This window comes from Manduca sexta, chromosome 24 (genome assembly GCF_014839805.1).
Source record: "Manduca sexta isolate Smith_Timp_Sample1 chromosome 24, JHU_Msex_v1.0, whole genome shotgun sequence".
NCBI classification, from domain to species: Eukaryota; Metazoa; Arthropoda; class Insecta; order Lepidoptera; family Sphingidae; genus Manduca; species Manduca sexta.
Window position 1 is genome coordinate 14205830 of NC_051138.1, and position 18558 is coordinate 14224387.

Below are 18558 nucleotides of genomic sequence, written 5' to 3' on the forward strand. Positions count from 1 at the left end.
AAATATAAAACAATTTGTCATAATAATCCACATTTATTAATTTGAAATTAATAAACAAATCAATTGAATTGTTGTATTTATTGAATTACCGAAAAGGAATAATAATGCACAGCAGCATATGTGTTTTGACAAGCTTCAACTTCCACTTGCAAATCATGCATTTACTTCCAAAATGAGCACAGAGCATAAGCAGTCCTTATTGTATCACTGGCATTTTCACGCTTAGCATCTGAAAATTAAAATGGCATCAAAACAACTTATAATTCCATATCCTCCGTGGTAATGGTAAAGTTCAGTGTTCAAATCCTGGGTATTAGCCCTAAGTCTGAAATTTGTACCTGATATGGCGAAAGGCATGCCTCTCATCAGATGGCGAGAAGTGGGAGTAGTGATTGCAGCTTTATCCACACCTTTGGAGATATACGTGTATGCATGTTTGTTTGTAATTTTAATTTAATTTCTATAAATTTAAAATAGGTAATATGAAGTAAATTTTATCTATTACTAGCTTTTGCCCGCGGCTCCGCCCGCGTTATAAAGTTTTTCAGGCTAAAGTTTTCCGTTATAAAAGTAGTAGTTTCCCGGGAGCCTATGTTCTTCCGGTCTCAAACTGTCTCCATACCAAATTTCATCTTAATACGTTGGGTAGTTTTTGAGTTTAACACGTTCAGGCAGACAGATGCGGCGGGGGACTTTGTTTTATAATATATTTTTTAGAACTTTTTAAGTAGAACAATCCCGTCATACATCATTGTTGCATAACTTTAACTGTTTACGCAGCGCAGGCAACGGAAGCTCTCAAAACTAATAATTTTCCCCGTTTTTGCAACATGTTTCATTACTGTTCCGCTCCTATTGGTCATAACGTGATGATATATAGCCTATAGCACTCCAGGAACAAAGGGCTATCCAACACAAAAAGATTTTTTCAGTTCAAACCGGTAGTTCCTGAGATTAGCCATTACTCTCCGCTCCTATTGGCCATAGCGTGATGATATATAGCCTATAGCGGTCCACAAACAAAGAACTATTCAACACAAAAAGATTTTTTCAGTTCGAATCGGTAGTTCCTGAGATTAGCCATTACTGCTCCGCTCCTATTTGGTATAGCGTGATGATATATAGCCTATAGCATTCCACGAACTAAGTACTATCCAACGCAAAAAATTTTTTCAGTTTGGACCGGTAGTTCCTGAGATTAGCCATTACTGCTCCGCTCCTATTGGGTATAGCGTGATGATATATAGCCTATAGCACTCCACAAACAAAGGGCTATCCAATGCAAAAAGAATTTTTCGGATTGGACCGGTAGTTCCTGAGATTAGCGCGTTCAAACAAACAAACAAACAAACAAACTGTTCAGCTTTATATAATAGTATAGATTTCTGAACCATATAAGTACAGTCTCCAACAAAAAGCTGGACATATTCAATACTTAAATCGCCTGTACACTTTGTTGTTCTTATCTTTCTATTTATTTTAACTTACAAAAGAAAAAAGTTTCAGTTAAATTTAATGTATAGGCAATTTAGAATTTTGACTTTGGGCTGGCTGTACATAATATATTGTTGTATTTCATAAACTTAATGTAGATATACAGAGGAAGGATGAAAAGCATAGACTGGGCTTTGATAAATAAAAATTATACTATAAATACTCACATCATTATTCCTATCTAATTGGGCGTCTATTATATCCTGATCCACGCTACATGGTAAGAAAAAATCTATCTGTTCATAAATGCCTTTAGAACCTAATATCAGTCTATCTTCACCAATTTCTAAATTAAGATCTTTTAATTGCACCTGAAAAATTAAATTATGATTGTAGTAACTAGTGGACATAATAAGACTTAACATCTCATGTCAGCAGTGGAATACCACTTGTAATTTAAAATGTTAGATGGTGATTCTTCTGTTTATGGGCGGTCTTATTGCTTACTATCAGGCAAACAAGCTTATCTCATCATTAAAAAAAAATACAACTTAAATGAATACCATCTGCCCTTTGGTTATCATGGGATAAATTTGATATTTCAATTTAAAATACTAGTTACTTAGCATTGAATAATGAGGGGCAAAGTATTCTTGGCATCAGTCAAGATACATAATTCCATCTTATATAAATGTGAAGTAAAAAATGAATCAATAACTTATTTTATTATTTACAGCCTTTACCCATGGCAAGGTCTATGTGGAAAATTAGAAAGAAAGTAGCCTATAGCACTCGGGAGTAATGTAGTGTCTTGTAAAAAAAATCACAATCAGTTCAGCAGTTCCAGAGATTAGTTCATACAAACTATTCCTCCCTATTAGTATAGGTCAATAAAGGTGATAGCTCAAGGTCCACTTTCATACATTTTGTTTCACCTTTAAAATTTCGTCGTATTAAATTTTAAAGGCCGAAATATCCATGCATATTAATTATTTTTACGTTTTTCTTTCAACTGCGAGAACTAATCACTAACTAGACGTGAATTTAAATTCTTTACTTGTCAATACTTTTTTAGTTACCCAGATTAAAGGTGAAACAAAATGTATGAAAATGGACCTTGAGCTATCACCTTAACTACTTACAGAAGAAGGTATTTTAAATTCTGCTAACAAGTATTCAATCTCGCCAGTAGGTGGTTCCCGTCTCAACCTGTGGACAATTACCCACTTCCTATTCTGTGTATTTAATTTTGCAGCTGTTTTCTCATCTATCTCTTGAATGAGCTTTGTTTTTGATGCTGCATTCTCCATAGCCTGAATATCCCTAATTTGTATCCTATGAGACTGCAGAACACCAATGGACTTTCTATTCTTTAGAATAGTGTACTTTTGCAAATCTATTTCAAATTGATATTTATCTTGCAGCCCTTCAAATACTACAGTTAGAAAGAATGTTTGAAATAGTTCATCTTTCTCTATTTTCTTCATGAATTCAGGGTTAATGGCTACATCATATGCTGTGGCTGGAGCCCCGGACTTGTCCAGTTCCGTACGACCTTCTCCTATACTCATAGGCACTTTATAACTAGATGGATCTTGCGAGCTCAGTATTTGCATGAGTTCATCATTGCTGATGTCTCTAGGGCAGGGTATAGCGTCAGTTAAACATATATTTATGAATACCTTCGCATTATCAGGCTTAGTGAATGTTTTCACACAAAATCCTGGAACGTACAATTGCAAGATTACGAATTGTAAGGTATTTCACACGTAGGTCCTTGTTAGTGTCTTTTACCTGGAGTTGGTTTAACTAGTCTTGTAGGAATTGGGTCTACTGAAGATAGTAGCTTATTAAATGTCTCTTCAGCGGGAGTTTCCTTAAAACACAAATATTGTTTTAAATATTGCAGGACTCGATAATGTAAAGTACCTTAAGAAATAAATAAAAATTACCTTGACTATTCTCATATTTTTCTCCATAATTGAAGGATCGATGTCCAAACTTATTGAATTTTTAGACATATTAGTTTTTGCAGGGTTCCTATGGAAATACTTCAACAACAAAACAAAATAATAATAAGTTCAAAATAAATTAATCAATCTGCACCAGAGACTACACCTCAGATTTTAACCAGAATTTTAACTGTCAGAACTCAGAACGAACGCAAAAGTCATTCAAAGGCACAGATAACATTAAGAAGGGGTCGAAAGATTGAAGGGTGAATATAACAACTATTTTATTAGTAAGAAAATGTAAAAATACAGAAAACAAAATTACTCAAATGTAAAATAAAAACAATTGATTTAAATTCATGCTTTCAATAAGCACTGATATACATCCCAGAACATAAGCTTTACAATAGTCGATGTTAATAAATAACAAGAATATATCGATAGGCATCTGAATAAATTCTTATTACTGACATTTAACAACCCTAGTTTAAACGTCATGAAAACTAGGTCGAAGGAATGGTCCATGTCTAACTTTTGGATTAATTTATTTTATTAATGAGCACTTCAGCTAGAGAATCTTATTTAATTAGTACATGCAAAAACTGTACTGATGATGACTACTGGTTATAAGAAATAGGGGAGCCTCAGTAACCTCGGTGTAGAGTGAATTGAAGGTAAGGGATATCAATCCGTCTTTACGATTTGTTTGCCATATTTTGTCTATTTGAACTTTCTTTTGTGCGTATTGGTCACAAATAACTTAATATTTTTAATTTTTATGTGGTATAGTGTCATATAGAATTATATTTTAAGTTTGATTTAGTTGAAGACACTGATTGTGTTGTGTCGAAAATTTAGGCCTAGTTTTGTCAGCTGTAGCCTTAGTGAATGTAAAGATACGTATGCATAATAGGTGGGCGTTTATAGTTCATAATGTTCACAATATTATCATTCAATTATTTTTGCATTGCGTTAATCATTTTTAAATGTTTTTTTAATTATAACACTTAGTAAAATGATATTTATATTTAAATTATTTACAAATAGATAAATGAATTTTAGAGAATTTGTTACATCCAATTTTATTAAAAATAATATGTTTTAATTAGTGTTCATAGAGTTAAAAGTAGTTTAACTAATTTAATTATAGAGTTTTATGTTCAAACAAGGACAAGGACATTAGATGAAGTAAAAACAGCCATATTAATATATTGAATTAAGTAATCCTATAAGTCATAGCCATTATGAACCACTATTTCAAACTCCACCTTTATCCTAACAAACTGCAGCAGAAAATATGTCTGAAACTTCAAATTAAAAAAAGCATAATCCTCCATCTCATGACCATTAGAATCATAATGATACACATACCAGAAAAATGTCACATTCAACAGTTACATTACTGTTAAGACATAAAAGATAACATTATTAAATTATTTCCACAAATGATATCTCTTACACAACAGCCTGAGAGCTCCGCTTTTACTATTATTAGCAAAAAAAAACACAAGTGCATGAAAATGAATCATTGTTACATAATTGAAATGCTTTGCTTTCTCCTTATACTTTTTTTTTCACTATTTGTGTTATTGATCTGATTTTTTTCTTTATTAGAGTCATGAATGATTCACTTTATACATCATTTGTTATTTAGATTAAATTTATGACCAATATTTAATATTAATTCAAGGCTGAGAATGCTTTTAACTATGATTCTCGGTAATATTGTAATTGATAGTAACGGTGAAGCAAGTTTTATGAATTACTCAATAGATGACTAATGGATTCAACAATCTTGCCAGGTATATGATAGTCGTTAAGACTGTCATATACCTGTAATATCATAAATTAACTATTGCTTACAAACTATTTAAAATATAATTTGATCATTACTAATACTACCAAGCATGTAACCTAATTCATGTTTTTTTTTTAATCTTGCACCGGTGTATGAAGGCTAAGCTCTTCTTTAATTAGGTCATTATTTACGTAACCCCATAATATTATCATCAAAGGGACACTTAGAAGAGTATTTTGTGGACTCGCATTTTCGGGACTTTACAATCATTCTATTTTTATGGCAATTTAAAATACCCGACTTCATTTGATAGTGACTAATATATTTCTACTAGCAAGAAATAATTATCCCTCGCCAGTCGACAGAATTATGCCGGCCTGTTTGAAACTCAATATACAAAGGGTGATGATCCCGTTACGCGCACCACTTACGGATGTCACTATGATGGGTTGTGCCATGTGTACGGTAGTCGCCATCGAGACGGATTCAAATATTATACCACCAGTAAAAATTTGACTGCAAATTTATTTTATGTTTCAGATATAATCATATATGGCATAGAGCATCATAGTGATGGCAGATAAACACAGCCTCAACTATGACGTGCGCGAGTTGAAATTGGGATCTAGTTTTACCAACAATAAGACATCCCAATACCACACTATAAAATGTAAGTATATGGCAATTTTGATTGTAATAAACGGCAGATAACTTGAGCGCACCACTGCGGATGGGTTTTTTTAAAGTTTACGTACAAAAAGCCTCCTTCGATAGTAAAGGAGGCCCGAGCGCGAGGTAACTGGGCTGATATTATTATATTATAGCCCAAAGATGGTGATACTTTAGTGGTAAACGTTATATTTATTATTAAAAAAATGGCCTGTAACATGCTATCCCGGATCGTTACCTATCCTATTTCCCCTTTTTAGCGACTTTATTATAACCCAACTATGATTTTTTTTTTCGGTGATCGGCAATGTGGCTTCACTTCACCTGATGTCAAGCGAAGTGAAGCCCAAATTAACATATATATCGCACTCTTAGTAAAATAATGACCCATTCCAAAATTGCCAATTTGTGGGAATCGACAACCAATTTCTGTTTGCTACCTTTTAGTTTTTTCCCTTTTTATCATACTATAGGTTTCATTTTTTACCTATCTTTAATAAGCTCAATTTTAGAGCAACTTAAAAATAAATGGTAGCAAATAAAAATTAGTTTTCCAACGACTGCCACAAATTAACAATTTTGTAATAGGTTATTATTTCATTGAGAGTTCGAAACTCGTGTGCCCTAATTAATTTGTCACGTACCAACGTGGCGGGATGGCAACGTGCCTTTGGTGCGCCATCCCTGTCATAACCCTATAGAACAATTATCGGAGTCAGCTGTTTTTACGTATCCTTAAAGTTATAGGTACTGTCAGTAAATTGCGTTTTGTTTTCGCCGTTTTATACACTTAATCACTTTTGAATGTAGAAAAGCTTAGACAGTAGTGAGAAACAAAGCAAGTACAAAATAAATTAGATTGTAAAAAACATGGTGAAAGTTGTCTAAACTTAATGAATTGTTTTATTTTTACATGTAAAGTCTCAATTAATAAGGTTTGAAAATTCCCTGTAACAAACATATCAATGTAAATTTGTCGAGGCCTCATTTTAATTATAAGTTAAAGAGGTTTCTCACTTGACGTAGATACGCAAAAAGGAAGAACATTGAAGTTTTAAGGAATTTTTGCAGCTCACTATACTTATATTGATAATTAAGATTATAATCTCAAGCATTATAATATAACATAACGCCCAGACGTGATCATATTTTTGCTCATTGTTATTCAAGTTAATATTTTGTTAATAAAAAATTCAAATTAAAATATTTTGACTAACATGTTTATACTAAAGGAAAATATAGATCTTATTGAACATTTTTTGCCATACTCGGCTCATTTTCGATCATACTGTGGGTTGGATCTTTTTTGCATATCTACATCCACGTATTCTAATTTTACTGTATATTTATTCCTATCATTGCAGATGACTTCAAACCGGCCTCCGTGGACGTAAACAAAATGGCCACCGTCAGTGTTGGCACAAAGAATGAAGTTACAGTCACAGTGCCTCATTTAGGTAAGTAACGTAGCTCTTATGGTCTATTGTAAAGGGCTCAGAGGCCTTACGTAAGTTTCAAATGTTATTATTCTGCTGGCTTTTGCTCGCGGCTTCGCCCGCGTTAAGGGGTTTTCCGGGATAAATGTTTTCCGACTTCTTGATATTTATTGTTCTATTATGACCAAATTACACAAGATCGTTATAAATTGTAGCCTATGTGTTATTCTGATGTGTAACCAATACTACTGTAAAGTTTCATTCAAATCTTATCAGTAGTTTTTTCGTGAAAGACGAACAAACATACATACATCCTCACAAACTTTCGCATTTATAAAATTAGTAAGATAGTAGGATTATCTTTGTACAGTTTTTTCAATCTATTGTTCGCTTTGACCACTTGAGTAGGATATGTCTATTCCATATTTTCTGTAATGATAAGAAAATGGAATAGACAAGCGTCAACGATTGTAGAAAGACATCTATGTAGTTAATTCTGAAGTAGCTCATGCCAGATGCATTGTAACTTGTTCTGGTTTAAGCCTTAATATATATTTTCCGTGATAAAAAGCCAATTCAGTATAAAGGGATGTTTAGTTTATTTACATTAGTTGCAAGTGTCAGAGTCTTGTGAACTGTAAGTGGTAATCCAAAATTTGATCTGTTTGTGTACTACATTTCACCCAAATCCATTCAACATAGTGATTCATTCTTCAACAACGAAACAGCTTCACTTACTTTCATAATAATGTTTCTAGTAAGATATACATTAGCTTCATAGTTTAAAATAGATATATAAAACTATTGTAACTATTGTCCAATTTATTTGAGACTCATAGTTGCGACTGCTAATATTCAATGGATAAAAAATAATTTTAACAAATCACCACCGCCTTCAAATACCACTCAAAACCAAAAAATAATTTCACATAACATGTAAATACCAGATATCAATTTTACAGTCGGTGTCTAATTAAAATTGCTAGTAAAACTTTCAAAGAATTTTCCAAATCGATCCATAAATGAGCGAGTTACGAGGTAACAAACATACAAAAAAAAAATCACGTCGAATTTATAACCTCCTCCTTTTTTTAAGTCGGTTTAAAATCAATACGACCGAAGTTTACCGTCAATACGACCTCTAACTCGTATAAAATCGGATACATCTACTGAATCACGAAACTAAATGGATTTTAAAACTTAATTGCTCATATAAAAATTATGTATTGTACTTCTTCTAAACGTGTTTTGGGAAATGCGGATGACCGCATAACTGTCGCAATCGTAAATTGAAGACATCTCGGACTAGTAACACGACCTAGCTTTGTTTCGAATTTTTTTTTTTAGAATAACAAGTTTTTTATCAGGTTTCTACCAGTTTTTTACTCATTTTTATGGGTTTTATTCTTAGACCAGTATATAGTGGCCGCGGCTTATATGATTTCTCCTTTCTGCCAAAATATGAGCATATGCATATGCAAATTTATAAAACTGTTGTAATGTGCGGTGTGTGTGTAAACAGCCATGTGTTTGATTGATTTGTGCGTGCCTTCATAACGGTAAGAAACGGTATAGTGTGTGTTGCACTTTTTGTGTAGGAGTTGCATTGAAAGTGAATTTTTTTTTCTTGGAGGGTAAGTGGAGTGGGGTCCAATAGAATGTCGATTTATGAAAAATGGTTATTTCTCGTCAGTCAGAATATACTTACACTGGCTGATACCGGAACGCGACACACTTACATGGGCCACTATGGCTGGTTTGAACAGCTTGTGTATGGTGGGAGCTATCCGGGCGGATATAAAATATATCCTACCACCAGCAAAATAAGTACATGGGGCGTCCTTTCTAGATGATTTAAAATTTTATCTAATTATACGTTAAAGAATTTTCCTAAATAAAAAACAGTTGCAATATCCATGGATTAAAAGTAGCATATTAAATTCTTGGTCTTTTTATGTGAGAAATTTAATTCCGATCCATATTTCTTATTCCGTAAAAAATACGTCTCACATTGTTTTTATAAGATGGGCGGGAAAGAGAAATTGGGTCATAAGTACATACATAATAACCTATACTCGGCGAACATTATTGGTCTTAAAATGATGCCTTCTGGTTTTGGAAAAGGGGGCGTTCAGGCCTTAAGAAATTTCACTCTCCATTGACGTTAATTTTCTGCTTATTTTTAAATTTATAAATTACAAACTTACCTTTACCGACGTTTAGATTTGCAAGAACACTTGCAAAAGTCGACTTCCATGAATATTTTTTACCGATTAAAAAATTATCAAGTTGACTTTTTTTTGGTTTCGCGGAGAAAGTCCCTTATGTGAATTAGAAGCTAGCTTGCGGCAACTACCATGTGTTTAGAAATATAGACATATTTATTTTATGGATATGCATTTTAAAGTTTTTGTGCAATTATTATATTGACGCAAGTTGCTTTTCTGAATGTACCATAAACAAGGTTGTATGATACTAAAATAGTTTCATTGGCTTCACTGATGTTTGTCCTGAATTTTAGTATTTAACTCATATTTTCAAATCATAAGTTTATATTCTAATGACTATATTAGGTAAGTAGGTACTACCGTAATGTCTGTTTGCAATGTGCATCCACTGTTGTGTTCCGTATCACGTACCACTCAGTACCAGAAGTCAGTCAGTGGCGGCCTTCGGGGTCAAACAAATATTTTTTTTTTATCCTCGAGTCCTCGCTTCGGTTGTAACCGCCACTATTCAAAATTCTATAATGTTAGTACTGGTAACTTCTCAGATGTGCAGGTTTCCTCACGATGTTTTCCTTCACCGTTAAAGCGAACGATAAATTCACAAAGAATACACACATGATTTTTTAGAAAAGTCAGAGGCGTGTGCCTTTGGGATTTGAACCTGCGGACATTCGTCTTGGCAGTCCATTCCAGACCCAGCTAGGCTATCACCGCTTTTGTTGTCTATTGGAATTTCGAAGATGTGTGAAGTCTACCAATCCGCACTAGGCCAGCGTGGTGGACTAAAGCCTAATCCCTCTCAGTATTAGAGGAGGCCCGTGCTCAGGAGTGGGCAAGTATATAATACAGGGCTGATATTGTTTTTATTATTATAGTACTGGTAAAGTATGGTAGCCTCCACGCGTCGTCCAATTGCAACAGAAAGTTTACCAAACTTATTTTTTGCAGTGGGTGCGGGCGTTCCTCAGACAGTGTTCAAAGGCAACCAGAAGCCGTACACCAAGGAGTGCGTGCTGATCATAGACAAGGTGACCGGAGAGATAACGCTCGAGAAACTGTCAAGCAATATACAAGTGAAGAAGACAAGGTGAGTGGAACGTGTGTTAGGATAAAAATATTTTTGTGAGGGCATTTGACAGTTTTTGCTATAACAACCTTGAGCGTTGACTGGGGCAATTGGTTGACAGTGGTACTAGTCGGTTGATTGGTGAAATATGTGTTTCCCGGTGATATATATATTTTGTATTTTAATCAAAGTCGCTTCAGTATCCTAATATGTATAATAGACTCCACTTCATAGCCTAGTGTATCCTTAGATTTGTTTGCTCACCTAATTTCTCCATTTTTTTTTTCATTTAATTATTATTACTTTTTATTATTTAGCTCAAAGTTAAGTATTATAAATTGCATTGTTTTCTGCTTGCGGCTAAATACTTATATGTAACTTTTATTGTGGCAGCCCAAGATACAAGCGTAGCTTAGTTTGGGTGCCACTAGCAAATATTATAATTAAATAATAATACTATAAATAAATAAAAATAGCAAAGCGGAAGGCCAATAACCTAAAACCCAGTGTAAAACACCATGGATAAAAATTAAATGGAAGGGTCCTATCATAGCTGTGAGATACCAATATTATGCATGGCTAAAACGCCGCGAAGCACAGTAATGACGTCTAGTCTCTACAAGGTCCATGTAGTATATAACTCCTAATGGTATTTGCATACTGTCTAATGGTGCTGTGCTCATTACGCCAAAGATTTTTCTCCCAAAATACGTGATGAGGTGAGTGATTGAGGTAGGAATCGTTTATTGAAAGTGCATGTAACACGGTAAAAATTGATTTTAGACATTAACTCCTGCAAGTTTCCTTCCTAATCTAAACCTCGCTCTCGATTTGATTTTAACATATTACATATATTTAGATAATTATGCTAATAAATGCAACGATAAAGATTTATAACAACACAATAAACATACAAGTCGCAACTGGCACATCTTGTAACAAGATAACCTAAATTGTTATCAAGGGATTTCAGAATTAATCTCTCATGTCTATTTATTGTCGCACATTAAATCGGAGGGGTCTGGTTTCGATTTCTGGGAGTTATGATTATATTATATTGGTAGGTACATCATCATACTTTATATGTTATATAGACGCGTTGGGGTAAAAATGTAGGAGGTGTAACATCGTATAAATCACAATTGACAACATTTCAAAATGTAAACGTGTCTGAAACAAAAATACCGTTTCTTATTTTTTCTACTCTGAGTTCGATTATGTATTTCTAATATTTATTTAATACTTAATTTAAAAGAAAAAAATTAAAAACCGAAAAATGCTTCATGACGTCACACATACAGTTGAATGAAGTTGTTCCTTGGTCCACCTTACTATTTATTTTAAAAAAAACTAAGACACCGTCATTTGACAATGTCAAATGTCAATATTACAATTGGTCCGTCACAGCTGTCACTTTCAAAGAGAGAGAGAGAAACAAAAAATCTGTCGCTTCACTTCTTTTTTATTGCAAAACTAAGTAGTCCATTGAAATGTTACATTTTTAGGCCTTACCTTGCGTTTTTTAGAGGACGCAATTTTATTTTTTTGAAGTGTAGGGAGGTCAGTCTAAAGCTAAAACCAAGTTTGTGGGGTCGCCACCCTTGTCCCACGGCCGCCATCTTGAAAATAGGGGTTGAAATGGTTTTACGATGTATCTCTTAAACTATTTATCTGACAAAAAATGTATAAACATTTTTTGTAGCAAATTAAATTCTCTACAACTTTGGTCTAGTAACTTTTGTCGTAGAACTATAAATAAAAAAGTTATAAGCGAAAATGTTAAGAAATTCAATGTTAAGCAATGTCCATTGCAACGTCATCAGAACGTGTGTTTATAAGGTTCATAATACTTTTTTTGTACTCTCATTAATACCCAAATACCCAAGGGACCATTAGAGAACAAAAGAACATCTGCCTGCTATTATTATTATTATTTCTAACCTCTCTTATTGTAAGAATAGCTGATAATATTGTGTTGAAGTTGTCGTTCAACTTATATCTTTTAGTTGTGCTACATATTTCTGTACGTGCGGATGTATTTTATTCTGTTTTTAATTCTGAAGACGATTTCGAATGATTTTAGACACGATTTTAACTTTAGTGAAAACTACTTTTTTTTATTATCATATTGACTTTTAAAAGACATTTAAAAGTCAAAATGCTAATAAAAAACTTACTTACGACAACTTCAATACAATATTATCAGCTATTTTTACAATAAGAGAGGTTAGAAATAATAATAATAATAGCAGGCAGATGTTCTTTTGTTCCCTAATGGTCCCTTGGGTATTTGGGTATTAATGAGAGTACAAAAAAGTATTATGAACCTTATAAACACACGTTCTGATGACGTTGCAATGGACATTGCTTAACATTGAATTTCTTAACATTTTCGCTTATAACTTTTTATTTATAGTTCTACGACAAAAGTTACTAGACCAAAGTTGTAGAGAATTTAATTTGCAAAAAATGTTTATACATTTTTTTGTCAGATAAATAGTTTAAGAGATACATCGTAAAAACCATTTCAACCCCTATTTTCAAGATGGCGGCCGTGGGACAAGGGTGGCGACCCCACAAACTTGGTTTTAGCTTTAGACTGACCCCCCCTACACTTCAAAAAAATAAAATTGCGTCCTCTAAAAAACGCAACCCCAAATGTAACTTTTCAATGGACTAAAGGTGTTTACGTCTTGAGCCGTATATGGGACGTCATTTGGTGCTTACGTCGTTTTAGAATACAACAAAATTAAAAGTTAAAATCATGAATGAAAATATCTGAATTTGGAAAAAAGAAAAAAATATGGGTTTCTTAATTTTGAATCTAGTTTCATAAAATATAAACAAATTAATATGTTGTAAAAATGAAATGTTGTCAATTGTGTTATAATTTTTGTTTTTGGACATCATTACCTGCGACCCCATCTTGATCCCTACGTTCCAATTTCGCGTGATTTCATCAAGTAAATATTTTTATTAAGATCGCTGTAAATTTCCCAAATAAATAAATAAATAAAATAAATAATGTTTGCGGTGCTAACAAACAGAATACCAGAATTTCGCCATTCCCTGGCAGATTCGGACTAATCCTGGGGAAGTATATTTGGGTTGTGTCGATAAAAAATATTAATTGAAAAGTACTTACGTGATGTGATGATGGCAACATGAACATCAGCTCATTGATACATTAGATACTCTAGGGGACATCATACCGAACAATTTAGTTAGAGATTAATTTATTGAATTTCAAATGCGAGATTGTTTTGAATTTGAAATTTATTATAATATATTAATATTAATTATAATATTAAAGAGACACATTTTCACTCAAAAACGTTAAAACTTAGAGGTGAAAAACAATGTAGATATTGCTCGTGGCTTTGCCCGCGCGAACAGCCTATTCCCCTAGAAAAATCCCTTATAAATAACGCTAGCGCAATCTATTAAAAAAAAAAACTGATAAAAAATGCAATTTTTTCCTACAGGAGCAAATTACTATTATTACTATCTATTCCTGTGCCAAATTTCAACCAAATCCACCCTGATGTTTCTGCGTTTACTTCTAACAAAGATCTAAACACCCAAACTTGCAAAAAACATTCCTGTTTATAATATTAGTAAGTTAAGAATATGAAATCAATTTCTTTAATGGTGAAGAAAAACATCGTGAGGTAACCTGCGTACCTGAGACGTTCTCTTTAGGAATTTTCGTGGGTGTGTGAAGTCTACCAAGCCGCACTAGGCCAGCGTTGTGGACTAAGACCTAATCCGTCAGTAGTAGAGGAGACTCGTGCCCAGCTGTGGGACAGTATGTAATACAATATAAATAATATGGACGAATAATGTGTTGTTTCAGACAAGAAACAGCGCAAAAGCCGCGGCCGCTGACGCCGGTGACGGCCGACTTCACCAACACAACACAGCGGTCCACCTCGCGCACGCGCGTCGCCACCAACCGACGCACCGCCACCCCTAATGCAGGTCAGGCCGAACTAGACCAGGCGGGAGACCGCAGACTGACAATATTTAATTAAAGCTGGCTCGTTCAGAGTATCTCACGCCATTACAATTTTATACAGTCTGTTTAAAAAAATTATTATTATAATTGAAGGTACAGCATGATGTTTTATTTGCATAATGATTGTAAATAAAACATCATGCTATATTTTTGAATTTGTTAGTTGCGTTGCCATGAGTGACGTGAGTTTATTCACAATTACACGCGAAATATGTCAATGTATTATATGCGCCAGCTTTAATAGATAATCGATCTACATCAATGATTTTACTGTTGTCGGTTTGTTAAAAAAAATCCAGTCATAGCTTCATTGACTGCTTGATGCCGTGGTAGTGGCAAAATCTTAGTTGCCTTAATTGATTTTGTTAGGTTATGACTATATTTGAATAAAATTGAGTAACAGTTTTTTAATTTACATTTATTAATTCGTACGCTAAACGAACTGTTCAATACATATTTTGACACACAGAATACAATAACGCCACTTGACGGATATCAAAAGGAACAAAATACGTTTACAATGACAGTTTTAAATTTATCTTTATTCAACAGATTTAATCTATTGTTTTGGTGGTCCAATTGGATGAATTGTATTTAACCCATTTAGCATCGGAATGTTTGCTGGCAAACATGACACCTACATGTCAGTTACATGATATTACGTGTGTCACGGAAAAATAACCTTATAATGTAGTATATAATAAGGTTATATTCCCGTGACACACGTAATGTTATGTAGCTGTCATGTTTGCCGGCAAACATTCCGCTGGTAAATGGTGTTCAGCAACAGTTAAATACAGTGAGTAATTGACGGGTGTTTGTTTGCAGCGGGCTCGCTGCCGCACCCGCAGGCGCGGTTCAACGGCGCGGCCGCACCCAAGCCGCCGCCCACCATGGTGCGCTCGCCCCCGCGGGTCAAGACCTCGCCGCCGCAGGCTCCGTGAGTACCATCCTATATGTTTATCGCGACGGATGCACAATTATATTATTATCAGGCTTCTATGACTGCTCTGAAGGTAGGCGAGAGCGTTAGAGTTTATGAATGGTTGATTTGTTGTTTTTGTTGTTACACAATATTTAAGTATAATCATGATAGTTGTCTAGATAATGAATTGCATACTTTATATGTATATGTTTTTGTTAATTGTATCCAGTTGGTCGGCGGGCGGTAACAGTACACTGGCGTCGTTGCCGATGATCGGTCTGGACGACGCGCTGGGCGGTCCGGCCCCCGCGCCCGCTCCCGCGCCCGCACCTGCGCCCGCCCCTGCGCCCGCGCCCGTCCCTGTGGTCCCCCCCGCGCCCACACCCGCCCCAGCGCCCGCGCCCGCACACAACGGCTACGGCGCGCGACACCACGCGCCGCATGTCCCGCACGCGCCGCCGCCACGAGTACGTATCGCATCACTCTCATTACACTGCCTGACTACGAAAATAAAAATCCCTCGTCCTGTGGTAAATATGAAACTAATTTCTTGTACTCAATATAATTATTTTTTACGTACATGATGGCACGTTACCTGATAAAGGTTTGTCGTCCGTGGCTTGTGGGATTATATGAAATTACTTGTTAGTTACAAGACCATGTGTATTTGCAGCAGTCGCAACAAGATGACAGTTCGTCGTCGTCGTCGAGTGACAGCGGCAGTGACTCCGACAGCGGCAGCGACTCCGACGACAACGACTCCAGCGCGCATCACTCACACACCAACGGTAAGGCTCGCTACACGCTGTCAAGCCGCATGGCCATTAAGCATGACGCCTGATACAAAATTTGAATTTGAGCACAAATGTGATGTCAAACTTGGATGCAAGAAATTATAAAAAATCTCAACTACTGGCGGGTTTTAGTCATCTATTATGTTCCATTAGGATTCATCTCAAAATCATCCATTCGACGGCTCCTAAGTAAACGATCATATCTGAAAAAATATTATATTCTCTTTTTTAAGTTTCCTTATCTAAGTACAGTTTACTGCCAAACCCATTAAAAAATAATGTAAATTTAATTAAGCTTTCTTTTCGTTTATTAACTTGAATCAAACCTGTTTGGTAGTAAACAATACCTTGATAATGAAACACTAAAAAGTGAATATCGCTATATTTCTCCAGTTACGATAGTTCACTTAGAAGCCATCGCATTGTGAGTTACTTCGAAGTCGCAGAATGTGTACTTGGCATCGGATCGTTTTGAAAGACATTTGAAATACTCACAATGCTCATCATATTACAAATGGTATCGAAATGCATACTAAAATCAATACAATATTTAACCTGATATTTATTTTTAGGTAACGTGAGCAACCCGGGGTTACCAAGCGATGTGCTCAACCACGATCTATGCCTGTCCGAGTCGGGCAGCGACTCCGACTGACCTCGCGTTAAACAGCTCTCGGGTTTGGGTGTATTTGTTTATAAACTGTATTCACACGGCCCGGTCGGCGACCCCCTGTTGTCAGGCCGAGGGACATGACGCCGTCTCGATCAATATACTCTCAAGTAACTCCGACAAACTGGCTTGACGCAATGTACGGCATATAAAGCAATCAAACGCGTACAGAAACCTACGCTGTGATACGTTAACCATGCAGCCTTAGTTTTATACTGTTCTTATTTATAATGTGGGGTGCAGATTCTATATACACGCCACTGTGATTTAATGGACCTGCGCACGATCAGTTAAGACTGTTGCGTTTTGCCAGTTGCTAACTGATTATGAAGTACAGTTTCAAAATAGTTTAATGTTTAAAAAAAAACCAGATCAATTTATTGTACATTAGATATGATTTAGAATTTAGGAAATAAAAATATCTGCAATTTATGTAAACTTACATTCTAGTTGACCTTACTCTTTTCTCTTATGACTTATTATTTTTAAACTATTAACTAAATTTTATGCCTTCGTTTTATTATTTTTAGTTTATTCTGTTCTTAATCTTTAATTTCAACATAATCTGCAGTTAAGTAGCCAGCTGAGTTAGTTGACTGACGTGACGTGTGCAAAGTGAAACTGTCAATTTGTACTGATCGTGTGCGGCCCGCAGCGGAGAGTGTCGCCCGCTTACCACTGCCCTTTAATCGATTCACGGTGGCTTGCCATGTTGAAAATATATTTACCATGTAAGAGATGTTTACATTAAAGTATAATATTTTTTTATGTCACAATTTATTTTATGTATAATTTCGAAAAGGAAATGTAATTATTGTTACGTGGTATGAAATGAAATAAATGTAATAATAACGTGCCTCATGAGAACAGATATTTTTATTTTATGCCAATATTGTAAAACGTAGACGTAAGTACGTTACGATTGTTCTGGAGAAGTTAGGTGTAAATTGATATTAGTTATAAATGCTGCAATAATAAAGAGTTTTCCTTTTTGTACAGTAAGTCGTTTTGGTATTTTACGTTTATTTTGATGGATTGTGTAACGTTCGTCGGAATGTTTAGTTTTGTAACGCTTGTATAAAGTTGTCCTGTTTGTACATATATACGATACACGTAATAGAGAATTTTTTTATTGGGGTTGACTAGCGAAACCTGAAATTGTGTGCCTTCGAATCACCTACCGCTAATTTTATTTGGATTTATTACGTGTCTACTATAGCAGACATACCTAATGAAGCTCTTTTTACTTTTGAAAATATAAACAAAATAAGCAATGGATTTATTGTTTCATTTTAAACCTTGCAATTTATATTTTATTTTGAGGTTTTATACCTTCTGTAAACGACTATGTAGCTATTGGTTTACATTTATAAAGTTGGCTTCTGAATACACTGAAATTTACTTTGACTTTCTTAATCAGTTAGTAAATAGGCCGATCTTGGAGACGTTTTGTGGCAGTAATCGTTTTTGGAGATAAAGGTTTAGAATCGGGAAAGAAAAAAATACCTGCCTCGCAGCCGTAGTGGTACTACGGTACGTATAACTACAGCTATTGGATCTTGGGTTTG

The 18558-nt window shown here is 34.8% G+C and overlaps 2 protein-coding genes across 2 annotated transcripts; one reads left to right on the forward strand and one right to left on the reverse strand.

Annotated features, from left to right (window-relative positions):
• Positions 1 to 17: 17 nt before the first annotated feature.
• Positions 18 to 3611, reverse strand: LOC115450141 (PIH1 domain-containing protein 1). The gene is made up of 5 exons (XM_030178124.2): positions 3387 to 3611; positions 3229 to 3310; positions 2577 to 3157; positions 1662 to 1805; positions 18 to 229 (listed from the first exon to the last, which is right to left on the reverse strand). The coding sequence occupies exons 1-5, from the start codon at positions 3453 to 3455 to the stop codon at positions 197 to 199; spliced, it is 909 nt and encodes a 302-aa protein (XP_030033984.1). The 5' UTR covers positions 3456 to 3611; the 3' UTR covers positions 18 to 196.
• A 263-nt stretch (positions 3612 to 3874) lies between these two features.
• Positions 3875 to 18268, forward strand: LOC115450144 (ell-associated factor Eaf). Its single transcript, XM_030178127.2, has 9 exons — positions 3875 to 4060; positions 5725 to 5854; positions 7218 to 7310; positions 10466 to 10604; positions 14440 to 14564; positions 15430 to 15541; positions 15756 to 15993; positions 16200 to 16314; positions 16893 to 18268. The coding sequence occupies exons 2-9, from the start codon at positions 5758 to 5760 to the stop codon at positions 16973 to 16975; spliced, it is 1002 nt and encodes a 333-aa protein (XP_030033987.2). The 5' UTR covers positions 3875 to 4060; positions 5725 to 5757; the 3' UTR covers positions 16976 to 18268.
• Positions 18269 to 18558: the final 290 nt, after the last annotated feature.